Below are 13,496 nucleotides of genomic sequence, written 5' to 3' on the forward strand. Positions count from 1 at the left end.
TCACCAGATTCCTGTCTTTGTGTCCGACTTCAACTGAAACAGAAAAACGCTTCACCTACTCGGACTCTGATTGCTGACATGTCTGTTTTGACCTTTACTTGGAGTCCAGGGTGGAACAGAAAGCAACAAAATTATTATTAAACTACAGAATTAACAACTAATCACTGATTCAAAGAAAACAAATACAGGACTTAAGATCTCGCAGGTTTGCCACAAACATAAAAGCATCGTCCACTCAGCAGAGTGCAGTGTCTCAACAGGGCTACGTCCTGAGGCTTAAAATGCAAAATCTAAGAAGTCGGTGCTTTTCAGCTGTGGCAGATCTGGAAGCCCAAGAGGTAAAAAGAGAAAAGCAGTTCTAGTCAAAAAAAAGAGGCCAAAAGGTTGTGGATATAATGCCAATATGCAAACAGATTCTTTGAAAATGAGTTTCCTGTAGATTGGTTTCTATTTTAATAGAGCTCATGACTAAATTTTCCAAGAAAATCTAAAAGGATGTGATGTTTATGCTCGCTCCTGAGCTCCTTACCCCAATGGACCTTTGTGGGCAACACAAGCTAATGTGGATTTAAAAACAGAATCTGCTAATCATGAATGTCAACATGCCAAACAGCTCAGACTGTTTGGCATGTTGCAATTTTGGTCCACTGTTCTTTGCAGAGGTGCTTTGATTCAGCCGTATTGGAGATTTTTCTAGCATGAATGAACTGTTTAAGGTCACACTAAAGCATCTGTCCTCCTGGGAAGGTTCACCACTGTTCCAAGTTTTTTCCATTTGTGCATAATGGGCTTTGCCGTGGTTCACTGGAGTCCCAAACCCTTAGAAATGGCCTTTTTAACCCTTTCCAGACTGATACATGTCATTGAATGTGTTTCTCGTCAGTTCTCGACTTCCTTCAGATTGTGCCATGTGTTTTTGAGATCTTTTAGCTTACTTCACTTTGTCAAACAGCTTCTGTTTAAACGAGAAGATGGAATAACGTTTTTCGCATAGGGCCAGCTGTGTATGGATAACTTATTTCCCTTAATAAATGAAATCATAAATTAAAAACTTAAAGATAATCTGAGTAGATACAAAATTATCTATTGTTTATTTATTTTTAATGATCTGAACCATCTAAAAGTTTGTTAATATATAACACTACTTAGATGACTATAAAACACCACAAAAAATGTCCATAACACACATTATCGTTAAGCGTGTTTGGTGTGTGCAGAGTGGAGTGCTTCTCCTTTCAAATGTGTCATGTCTCCCAGCTTAACAGATTGTAGCAAAGCTACTAAGAAGGTCAAACAGGTGAGCAGGATCAGCTGTGTGGGCAGAGAGAGTATTTAAAAAGTTTTTCGTATCTCTATGTTTTTTCCTTCCACTTAATGAAACTTCATACAAATGAGGTTCATAGTTGCATATTTTCACAGAAAAAATAATGAACCCGGGCTTATATGGCTTAGTTAGGTGGTTTATTTTAATCTCCTATAAATAACAGGTTTTTCAAACATGTGGTCATTCCACGGTTTCAGGATATTTAGCAACAGTGTGACATTAAAGAAAGCAGTTTTTTTTCAGGTACTTGCTAAAATCCAGACAGTGCAGGCTGGGGGTAGGAAGACTCATTCAAGGCGGCTCGACAACGCGAGCTCTTAACGAGACATCCTGCAATATACTAAGCATTCAAAACGATGTTCACGTCAGTTATGGAACGCCAGGGTTGACATAATGAATTGATTAAATACACCATTAAATAATTATTTAAATGTGTCAATAATTGATTAATTAAATATGTCAAAAATATTCATTTAATTAGTTCCCATTTAAGTTAATTCTTACCAATTTTAATTAATTATTGCCACATTTAATAAATTATTTAATGGTGTATTTAATTCATTCATTACGTCAGTCCTGGCGACCCATAGTCAGTGATTATGCTTTTTGATATACTGCGCATCATGCAGATAAAGACCACTGTGCATAATGAGTACCTTTGATATGTTTATTGCTAATAATAATTATCTTTTTGTTAAATGTGAAAGGCTTACTGTGTATTTGCGTACTTGAGTAAAAAGATGTATTTCCGTTCCATTATGATTTGTAATTATACTGGTGACGCGGTTTGGTTTTTGTTGTTGGTAACTGTCGACGGCCGAGTGATGGGGCATAATTCTAACGTTTCAGTCGTTCCGTGAAGGCAGCACACCCCTCGTCCCGGGTGAGCGGCGTCACAGCAGCGCTCTGTCATTTCCACGGATAAATTACGGACTGTCAGAGCCGTCCCGTCCCCCGTGCTGTTCCCTGGCCAGGATAATGCACGAGAACGACCGTTAGCGCGCCTCTTTCTGCTCGTGCACACCGATGAGAACACCTGCTCTTTAAAATTACTCGGTTTTAAATCCAAACGGGAATGATCTTTCCGGGGGGAAACATGCCCCTCATCTCGGTGACTTTGGCGGTGCTCGCCGTCGTCCTCAGCACTTCTCAGGGTAAGATTGTAGCTTTCCATTCAGGCCCCGCCGCTAGCTAACGGCAACGGAGTAACGGTTGATCCCTGCCTCCGTTTTTTTTCCTTTTCTATTTCCCCTTTCTTTTCTGCGGCACTGCTGCTTATTTATCCCGCACACCGAGCTGCAGTCACCGTGATCTCAAAGCGCTTTTGGCTGTTTAATTGTTGGCCCGGAGCCTCGGTGTTTATTTTAGGCCTAAATCACTGGAACTAAACGCTGTTCAGCGGACACGTTTAGCTTTCACTGGCTCCTTTATGACGGGAACTATCGTGCAGCAGTTCATGTTTAAATGAACTGAACTGCCGTTGCTCGTTAAATCTACTATAGTTAGCGGAGAACCGGGAGCTAGCTAGTTTTGACTCGTGCTTTACCGTTAAGATACCTGTTCAGGTGAAAATCTGATTTATCTTCATGTAACTCATGGCTGATACCGCGCTAAGGGACTCAGACGTGTTTGTACATACTGGAGCAAAATTAGAAGTGTGTTAAAGCTTAATATATCAATAGAAATAAAAAAAAAAAGCTTTATTTCATATTTAAAAATAATAATTAATATTAAGCATTCATATAGAAAAATGCATATATGACCTTTTAGTGGAGTTGGGTGACGTATAAGTTGGCTGATAATATACAAGCTTTTTGCATTTAAGCAAGAGTTGTCCACATGTAGTCGATGCAAAGAGTCTTTTCCAAGTCTTTATATATTTTATACGCAGGAAATAACCTGGTATATCGCTATTGTTATATATAGTGTCTAATATGTGGTAACACAAAGCAAAAAAAGATGTTTTCTCCAGCAGAACTGCTCAGACTAGAGTTTAAAGACAGTGCTGGAAGGCTAATACTTAAAACTACTTTTTAATATAACTTAAAAAAAACTGTATGAATGCACAGATAATACCAGGTAGTATATATATCAAGATCTGAATCATTTTTGCGCTTTTAGATCTGCATCAGCTGCTGCCTGGACTCTGTGTAGCATAGCAGATTCAGTGAGCAGTATACATCCCTGTGCACTTTATGATCTGGCTTCCTGGCCCTTTAGACAGCCTAAGGGGACTACAACATTGACATATTTTTATATATAAAGCTACAATGCTCCCTGCTTATCTGTGAAATCTCCCTATCACTTGCAAACAGCTGTTCTGTTTGATTTTCGCTTGTCTTCACGGCACCCAGGATTTCTGCAGAACCTGGTAGATCTTAAAAAAATGTCAGATAAAGCTGAATTACGATCTATCTCTGTGATACGGTTTAAAGCACTGGTGAAATAAAGATTAAATATATATGTGGTTTATTTTTCAATCCCCAAGTTTGCATAATATGTGACGTCACGGTGGCCACGTCTGTCTTTTTATACAGTCTGTGACTCAAACTCGGGCTTAAATTTAAAAGTTTAAATGTTTATTGCCGTAGTAATTGCAGTTTGTAGAATGAACTACACTGTATTGTACAGACCACGCTGGTTTAAATGGCGTGGACTGATTAATACAATCAAGTAAAACTCCTGCCAGTATGATGTGTTAAACTTTGGCTCATAAAGTTAAATTAAAACCTCTTTAAATGGTTTCAAGTACAGAATATTGTAACAGAGGTAGGATTCACTGCAGCCGGGCTGCTTCTGTTACTCAGCAAGTTAAGCTGTGTCGCAGTTGGCCCAGTGGTGCATTAGAGACGGGCCACACCAGTGCAAGCATCTAAATGATGCTAACAGCAAACAGTAATAGATTTTTTTTTTTTTAAATGAAAGCTTGTATAAAGCTGGACAACTTGCATTGTCAGGGCTAACACTCAAAGGTCATGAACCAAATTTAGTGTCAGCTAGTTCAGGAGCCAAGTCTATACAAGTCTTGGCTCGATACTGTGGCCTAGACGGCCTTTGTGAAGTTTCCATCAGTTTAATGTGCTCTGCTCAGTATGGAAAAGCAGCTCTCTCGGGCTAAATGTGTCATCTTATTTACATACGGGCTGCAGCTCGGGTTGGATGACCTAGTGTAATGTTTCTGTGTGGAAAACAAAATCACCAGTACTGTAGTAAAGTTATGTTTTTTTTTAAAATGTGAACACAGTTTTATTAAAATGCCTTTCATTTATTTAAGCGTAGCACACATTGGTTGTGTTGTAAAACTCTTGGTTTTGCAGTATGTGAACCAGTCGTGTGTAGTCAACCCCCCAAAAGCCAAATGTGAAGCAGAAAAACCCAGAGTGTGTCGGTTTTCTCCCAGGCTCCACATGAAAACTGATGGATAAAAAAGCAGTGAAGCCTTCACAAACACACTGTGACCTGTAATTTAGCGCTGCCTTAAATTATACGATGTGGAAAGGATAATCATGCGTTCGTTTTTCAGCTTAATTAAGGGCTTATAATGTGTTTATTCTTTGAGGAGACAGCATGTGTTTCGCAGGTTTGTGTGAATCATCATTTTTTTGTAAGCCTGTCGACTGCGGAAAATAAACTGAGTTTTCTTTCATCCAGATTTTGTGGTGGCTGTGTGTGGATCTTCCTTAATAATGGCAAAAATTAAGGCCTTAAATTAACCGTTAAGGTCAGTTTTCACTCAAAAATGCCAAATATTTAATACGTACTTCATATTCAGATGAAGGACTTTGGTGCTTTACCTCGTCTTTTAATAGAAGAGGTAACTGTCAGATTTACTGAGAGTGAAAGTGATCTTTAGTTGCAGTCATTCAGGTCCTTTAAATCTCCTGGGTACCTTCCAGTACTGGAGCCCGAATCAGTTTTCAGCCTCTGCCACAGGGAACTGCTGAATAATGCATTGTGACTGTCTGGTCTGGAATAAGAAAAATATAAGAAAGAAGTGCCAGGAAATGTTCAAAATACATATTTATGATTTGCTCGAGGCAACCCTGAGCCGGATCTGTAAATTAACAGTCAGGACTTTGATACAAACAAACAACGGCGTGTCAAAAAGGAGAGATAAAAAGGAAGATAATCACTTTAAAGAGCCATGTGAAGTAGCGCTTGCTGTTTTCCTCATTTCTCTGCTTCCTTCCATAGCCAGTTATTTGATCACTTCCCCTGTTGTGTCATCCTCCCTTTCACTTTGTGTTGCTCTTGTTGTTTTGCAGTCAGTGGGAACGAGCAGTGTCTGTGGTATGTGGATAAAAATGGCACCTGGCACAACGGCTTCGACTGCCCTCTCATCACGTTCTGCTGTGGGAACTGCAACCGACGCTACTGCTGCCTGGACGCCTTCAAGATGATCACGGAGAGAGAGCAGAAACGCTGCATGCTCTTCCAGTTCAGGTGGGTGTAGACGCAGCAGCAGGGGCTTCAGGTTTATTACTTATTTATTCATTTACTTGACACCAAGCGTCACGGTTTGTGTTCTCGAGTCAAGGCAATCACTGCAGGAGCTTTTTATCCCCTCGAAGCATGGTTTTCCACAAAGCTCCAACTTAGATTCCAGACCTTAAGCATCGACGCTCAGCTTCTGGGCAACTCTCAGAAAGTCTGTGAAATGTCATTATTTCCAAATAATTTGTGACACTTGGTTAAATAAACTGAGAAAGGAGGATTTGCAGATTGTTAGCTTTAGTGCAAACCTATAAAATGTTGAAAGTGAGAAACAGTATTACTGAAAGGATTGGGATGGGGCCTTAAAGACCGGAAAGGTTGTGTAAAGCCACGAAAACAGCTAATGGATCGATCAAAGTTTAGGATAATTAGCAATGGACAGTTATCCTAGAAAAGCTGAAACTGTATACTCATCCATCTTCTTAGATGCTTATCAAACTTAGGGTTATAGTGGGGGCTGAAGCTGATGGCTGCTGACATAGGGTGAAAGTCCATGTGCACCGTCACACGCTAATGAGTTAAATCTATGCTGTAGGTGCATCGTAACCACAAACTTCTCTGAAATCCCACTTTGTAACCTACGCTGTGAACCTCTCTGGAAATGTAACAGCCCACAGTGATTATGATTGGCCGGTTCTGTACTGTCGTCGACTCCTGTGCATTTCTGGCTAATTCTTCACTGCAGTTTTTCAACATGAATCGTCACATTGGTATAAGGAATAATAATCATAGCCACAATATAAGGATTCACAGATGTCAGGAAATTCCTGGAGGTAGATGGCTGAAACCATCAGAATGAAGTTGAAGAAATCTACGCAGAAGTGGAAAAACTTGAGGGAGAAATACTTTCAACTCTGGAGGGAACAAAAAACTGACCTCAGCCAAGAGAGGAAACCCAGGACGGTAAAAGAACCGTGACAGTTTATTTGTTTATGTCATGGCTGGCACCGCATATTAAACACTGTGACACAACCACAAGGTAATCAACACATAAAACACCACGCAAATGCACAAGGGCTGGACATGGCGTCGGCCACTTATGTGGATTACATCGTAGTGAGAGACAGACAGCCACGCAGTCTCACATCCACATCTATAGGCCGATTTAAACCTACAAATTAACCTAACGTATCTTTGGACTCTGAGAACACACAGGAACCGTAGAGGAAGCATCTACTTATACGCTCTCATGGCACTGCAAACAAAAGGATATTGAAAATGGATGTTAGCTGTAGATTCATAACTAAAGCCAAATGATAACACTTGTTAAAAATGGTAAAATGTAGGACACAATAATTGTAAAACATGTTTTCTGTGTGTTGCAGTGAAATGGAGTAAAGTCATTACACCTTAACTCTACTTAGTAACTTATTTGGAGCATTTAGCTTCCTCCCCTGGTTTTCAATCAGGAAGTAAAAAATGTAGTTTAGAAGAAAATTAACAAGTAGACCTTTGAGTTTGTTTTTCACACAAACCATAACAGAGTCAAGAATGCGCAAGTAAAAGTCCTGCCACAAACACGAAATGACAAAGGGGTTAGACTTTGTTACAAATGTCACTGTGTCCCCTCTTGTTGTGTTATGTTGGGAACAGCTGGATGAGGTTTATGATCATGCACAGACTTGTGCACGGCCTGTTCTGTTGACTATAATATCTGGTCAGTGGTGGCTCATCTTTCTGTGAGTCTCCTGTAATGAGAGAAATCATTTAGCTGGGAAAAATACTGATGCTAGTCTAAGCATGTTTGTATCTGAGGCTGCAGCATGACAGTTTTTCTCCACAGCATTTTAAACCATTCGGCACTGTTCAGCACCCAGCAGATAACGTGTGGCTTATTGAGCCTGGTGGGAGATCAGATCAGTGGGCAGAGGAGGCTAAGATAAAATGGAGGGCTTTGTTGCTTCTCTGAGATCATGAGGTGGTGGAATCGGGTCGAGACAGAGAGGTGGAGAGTTTGAGGCATTTGCTGGGATGCGACGTTGGGGTCAGTCTTTGCTAAATCGAAAGCTTCACATCACAGCCACCTCGGCTTTAATTCCCTCCAGAGTGAGTCATAATTAGCAGCACAGAGGGGGGAGGAACAACATGAGGCTGAATGATCAAAGGAAGAAATGAATCCTTTTTAACTTACATCCTGCACTCTTCTTCTCTTCAGCCCCACCACTTTAGCTGGAATTGCATCTTCCATCCTCCTCTTTGTGGCCATCATTGCGACCATGGTCTGCTGCTTTATGTGTTCCTGCTGTTACCTTTACCAGAGAAGGCAGCAGAGGGGCAGGACACCTTATGATGGTGAGACCTCTCGTTGTCATGTCGATGTCTATGCAGACGACCATGAAGTATGGATTTTCCTTCGTAACTGTGCGATCTTCTTCAACCCACAGCTCAGCAGATCCCCATGGCCAGCTACCCGGTTGAGCCCATGTACGACGCTTATGGTAAACCAATTTGCCCCTCAGAGTATCCACCCGTTGGTTACCCTATGGCGCCCCAGTATCCTGGCATGCCTCCACAGTACCCAATGATGCAGCCTGGACCGTACGTACCACGCCCCATGGATCCTGCATACAGCCAGGGTAAGACCTGCATAACTTCCCTCAGAGTGAGCTCACATGGCTGCAGGGTTTCCTGGTCATGTCAGTATATGTCAAATCACAATCAAGAACAAAAACTGCTTTTGCATGTAAAGCAAAAAATGATGTGCCAACATACTGTGTACGTGGTTCTTTGGGTGATCACCTGATAATGTTTTTTTTAAATATTAGAGACTTTAGTGCAGTTCACCCCAGCATGTGTTGAATTTTGTTCTGTCCAATGGTTGGACATTGTCCTCTCTGATTAGGAACATTTCCTCCCTCAGAGGAGAACTGTATAGTCTCTTCACTAGTTTCACATCTTTGCTACTTTCACAACATTGTGTCATATTTTAATAGTGAGTCTTGCTAAATTTGAGGACTTTTCCCCTAATGCTCCCAGCCGATTAAAACTTTCACTAATCCTTTGAACAGATTGGGACAATTTTCCAGCTGACTTGTGTTTAATCATGTTTTTTTTATTCTCCAGCAACTGTTCCCATAAACTGTAAAATTTAGCATGGATGTTTTTCGTGCCCTCAGTATGAATATTTATAACTTTGTTTTCATCAGCTTCATTAAATCACCAAATACATAAATGTCAGTGACATTTAAAACTCTCTCTCACTCTTACCCTGTCACTATTTTGGTTTCCCAGCCATGTGTATTCTGTGTAGTTGTAGTCTGTTTCATGAACATGCCTAGCTCTGAGCTAAAATACTGGTATAATCTGGGCAAAAACTTCTAGATTTACAGTGAAAGGCTGACTGTGTGTGTGCATGTGTGTCTTCTTTTTCTACTTGTTTTTCAGCCCCACCACCGTACTCTCCACCTCAGTATCCTGGTCACTGATGGGCTCCTCTTCACGCACACAGCGAGACACTACTGCAGCTGAGCAAAGGGACTGTTTCAAAAGAAGGCAGCAGCACTTTCTCCCACACACAGACACACACACACATGCACACACACGCAGATGCAGTTAAGCACACAGTCACACGCTAAAATAACCGCTACGGCTCGATTAGCAGTGGGTTGCCTGTGAAAGAAAACAGGAGGCACTTTAAGTTCTGTTTTAGTTGTTCATTTGCAGCGTCGTCCTACTTTTCCACAGTATTAATGTAAATCAAAGTCTGTCCTGCAACCTGACGCCTGACTCCTGGGCAGGCGTCACATGATCCTGAAAGCGAGGCGACTTCTGCGTCTTGGCGCTGTTTCATCAGCCTCGTGATCTGAAACACTCACCTCAGTGACAGGTTGTCGCCAAAAGAGAGTGCTTGTTACCTTCTAGAAAAGAATGCTGTCCCTCTTTATTTGGTAAAAGAAAAAAAAATGTTTTACCTCCTCCCCCTTGTTAAGTTTGAATAAATTGATAACTGCCTGTGGTTCCATTCCAGGTAATCTCTGCCACTGATCCACTTTCTCCGGTTATCATAGCATCACGTGCTTCTTCTTTGTCTTTGATGTTTCTAACTAAGCAAAAAAAAATAAACTGGAAAAAAGGGATCCACGTTTGATTGCAAAAGTGATGTTTGGATCTAAGGCAGGTGGCTTTATAGATCTAAACGGTTCTCCCAGTTCTTTGTAAGAAGCCCTTTGTCAACTGTTGGTTTGAACTTTGTCTCGTCTTTCTAATATCTGACACAAGTAATTACTTTGAAGTAGTTTATTAGTGGCACCCTTTTTTACGATCTCAACATCAGCATGCTTCCTGGTCAAAGATACCTGTCCGCTTCTGCTTCTTTTCTGATTTTAAAATAAATTAGAAATTGGTCTTGATTAATTCCATAGTGACAGGTAGGGTGTTTCACAGTGAAATCCGTGTTAACGTCTATTCCTTCTAACATATCAGGACAGGGGAGTTGCAGGTCACGCTGTTTGATTAAAATAAAATATCCCGCCTTACAGTAACTAACCATGGGAAAAAAGAGATTAACTATTTAAATGAATATTTTGTAAATCTGTTCTTCAACTAAATATTTTATGATATTGTAACGAGTTATTTTAAAACCGTGTATTTTTATTGTACCATGAGATATGACGTTTGGCATCTTTCCATTTACTATTTATTACTATTTAAGTTACCTTTAACTGTGAATGGGTTCTCACCATCTGGACTAAGCTACGAAGCCAAAAACGACTACTGCTGAAAGATCCCCTCTCTTTAAAGGACTCGTTTGACATTTTGGAGAAGGTGTTTGCTTTCTTGTTGACGGGTGCACATTTTGTTTTTGTTTTTGGTTTTTTTTGTTGCTTTCCCCCCTTTATTGGCACATTTGATATATTGGCAAAATGTAGTTATTGTCTGTAATCCTCTGCTTAAAAACAAAACAAAATTCTACATTGAATCAAGCAGTAACATTTTCTGTAGTTGTATTAATTTTGTGCTGCATAAATACATGCAAAAATAATTAAACCTAAAAGACTTTTTAATAAAGACTTTTTGGCTTCCTTAACACAGGTGTTGCAGCTCATAATGGTGTTGCTCATCGTAACTGCTTCCTGGGTACGTCAGTTTATTTGAATAAACTTGTACACTGATTATGTTTTAAAAATGTGAAACAGTTGCCATCAAGCCGCAACAAAAAAAAAAAGTAGTAAAAAGTACATTTATCTTGAAATTTCGAGGCCTTGTAGTTGCAGTAAACGGTTGAGCTGTTGGGAAATGCACTCATGTGGTACCCACCACACTCTGCTATCAGGTCAGTCCCTTTCTGCACATGTGTGGTTAATTATAGGAGAAGCAAGTGGCCAATAGCCTACCTCAGCATCAGACTAGAAGCAGGGTAAAGGTCTTGGTTTAAAAAAGAAACTTCCTACCGAAACTTTTAAAAAAATCTGAATGCTAGCACAGGGTGTTGCACAGAATAAACATATGTTAATAAGTGTCAGGCACTGTTTCCAGGCCTTGAGATTCGATTCTGGGGGAGGTGAAGTCTGTTTTCCTCTGTCAGCGTGAATTTCTCCTGATCATAACCTCAACATGTTCCCATCCGTAACCCCAGCCAGTCGTCCTCTAGCCGTCCACCTGCCAGCTCCTGGCTCTAACAGCCTTCTCATCTGGCTTTAAGTCGGCAAGAAAGCAGACGGTGGATTTCCCAAAATGTCAAACTGTCCTTTTCAATTTGTCCTTGCAGGTTTGGGCTCCAGTGAGGTCAGGGCCCGTAACCTGTAATCTCCTTTAGCTTCGAGGGCATCCCTGATCCTTCTTTAAAAGGTTCGAATTGGAAAAACACGATGCCTCCTAATAGGTGATCCCTGGATTGTCTTTTCAGGTGTAGTGTATTAAGCAGCTCAAACATAATGTTAATGTCTGAGAGCTAATATTACTGTCACAGCTAGTCTGCAGCATAAATTACTCACTCCGATGCCGACGTCCAAGTGTACAGATTTGTCGAGCCTTTGTAAAGCACAAGGAAGACGCTGGGATTTTCTTTGTAAAGATGCTTTCATAAGTAGTTTGATATAACATCAGTGATGTTTCTGTTCATTTGTGCTTCTAAACCAACCAACTCCATGAGTGTGTTTTAATGACTTACATCAGGTTCAGAGTCTAGGTATGGCTTCATGTCTGTCGTCATATGGATGGTATGACACTGTAAAATAAAGTGACTGGAAAATGTTTATTTCTTTTAACATAAAATTTAACTTTGGAATGTAACAAATTGCTGTCTGTGTTTCTTTCTGAGTTTAAAGAAAGAAGTGTGATTTTTATCTACAACACTGGCCACTAGATGTCTGCATTCACCCCCAAAACAGCTTAAATGTGGCGTTTGAAAGTGTTTTATATATTAACAGGGAACTTACACACTGGATGAGTTCATACCAGCAATACAGTGTGATTCAAAATACAATCATAATTCTAAAAAACATTATTTAATTGTTTTTTATCATAACTTTATTAAAGTAACCCCCCTTTTTAAATTGTTTTTTTTTTAAATATATGTACTTATTTTGCCTGTAAATATTTGCATGTAAATATTGGGAGGAAAGAAATGAGAAAACAATGTAGGATCACAGGATTACTCACTGGAGGCAGAAGTTACAGCTTTTTATACATGACATAAGTTATGTTAAGTAATAATAATTTTTAAAAAGTCCCAATATTTCTACTCTTCACATGCTCTCTGGATTAAACAGTTTCATTATTGTCCATTCTGTTATTCATGGCTTTTAGTTTAAATAAATTCTTCTCCAAACAAAATTACTTTTTTTCACATAACTTTGTTTTTGAAGTTTTTAATACAATGCAAAACAAAATAAGCTGAAGTTAAGTAGACTTGGTCAAGACGACCTGCTGAGGTTCAAATTAAGCATCAGAATGAGGAAGAGAGGGGATTTAAGTAACCTTGAATGCGGCACGGTTGTTTGTCCCAGACGGGCTGGTATGAGTAGTTCAGAAAATGCTGACCAGCTGGGATTTTCCCACACAACCATCTCTACTGTTTACAGAGAGTGGTCCAAAAAAGAGAAAATATCCAGTGAGCAGCAGTTCTCTGGGGTGAGAGGAGAGTGACCAGACTACTTCAGGGTGACAGGAAGGCGACAGTAACTCAAATTTGTAGAATATTAGAAAAATGTGCCTTGATTTCTGTTGTGACATTCAGACGGTCGATCATAATTTGGTAAAAACATCATCAACAAATGGATCCGCCCTGCCCTGCATCAGCAGTTCGCCCTGGTCGTGGAATAATAGTGTTAGGGGTAATTTCTTGGCACATTTTGGACCCCTTTGTACCAACTTTGTGTCTTTTAAACACCACAGCTTACCCGAATATTGTTGCTGACCACATCTATCCCTTTATGATAACAGTGTACTTGTCTTCTGATGGCCACTTCCAGCAGGATAATGCGCCATGTGAAAAGTCTCTCATCTCAAACTGGTGTCTTGATCTTGACAGTGAGTCCATTGTACTCAAATGGCCTCCACAGTCACTAGATCTCAGTCCAATAGAGCACTCTCGGGATGTGGTGTAACAGAAGATTCATATCATGGATGTGCAACCAAGAGATCTGCAGCAGCTGTGTGATGCCTTCACGTCAATATGGACCAAAATCTTAGAGGCACGTTTCAAGCACCTTCTTGAATCAAAGCAGTTGTGCAGACA

At 40.2% G+C, this 13,496-nt stretch overlaps 1 protein-coding gene across 1 annotated transcript; it reads left to right on the forward strand.

Moving 5' to 3' along the window:
• Positions 1–2,216: 2,216 nt before the first annotated feature.
• shisa4 (shisa family member 4) lies at positions 2,217–9,894 on the forward strand. Its single transcript, XM_026166842.2, has 5 exons — positions 2,217–2,478; positions 5,590–5,767; positions 7,974–8,110; positions 8,203–8,394; positions 9,203–9,894. The coding sequence occupies exons 1-5, from the start codon at positions 2,400–2,402 to the stop codon at positions 9,241–9,243; spliced, it is 627 nt and encodes a 208-aa protein (XP_026022627.1). The 5' UTR covers positions 2,217–2,399; the 3' UTR covers positions 9,244–9,894.
• Positions 9,895–13,496: the final 3,602 nt, after the last annotated feature.

The sequence above is a fragment of the Astatotilapia calliptera genome, chromosome 5, assembly GCF_964374335.1.
Source record: "Astatotilapia calliptera chromosome 5, fAstCal68.1, whole genome shotgun sequence".
Lineage (NCBI taxonomy): Eukaryota > Metazoa > Chordata > Actinopteri > Cichliformes > Cichlidae > Astatotilapia > Astatotilapia calliptera.

Bases quoted from the DNA above. Each gene is read 5' to 3' on its own strand.
- shisa4 (XM_026166842.2), top strand. From the start codon at position 2,400: ATGATCTTTCCGGGGGGAAACATGCCCCTCATCTCGGTGACTTTGGCG. The intron at 2,479-5,589 runs GTAAGATTGTAG...GTTGTTTTGCAG, and splicing joins CGTCCTCAGCACTTCTCAGG to TCAGTGGGAACGAGCAGTGT. The intron at 8,395-9,202 runs GTAAGACCTGCA...CTTGTTTTTCAG, and splicing joins GGATCCTGCATACAGCCAGG to CCCCACCACCGTACTCTCCA.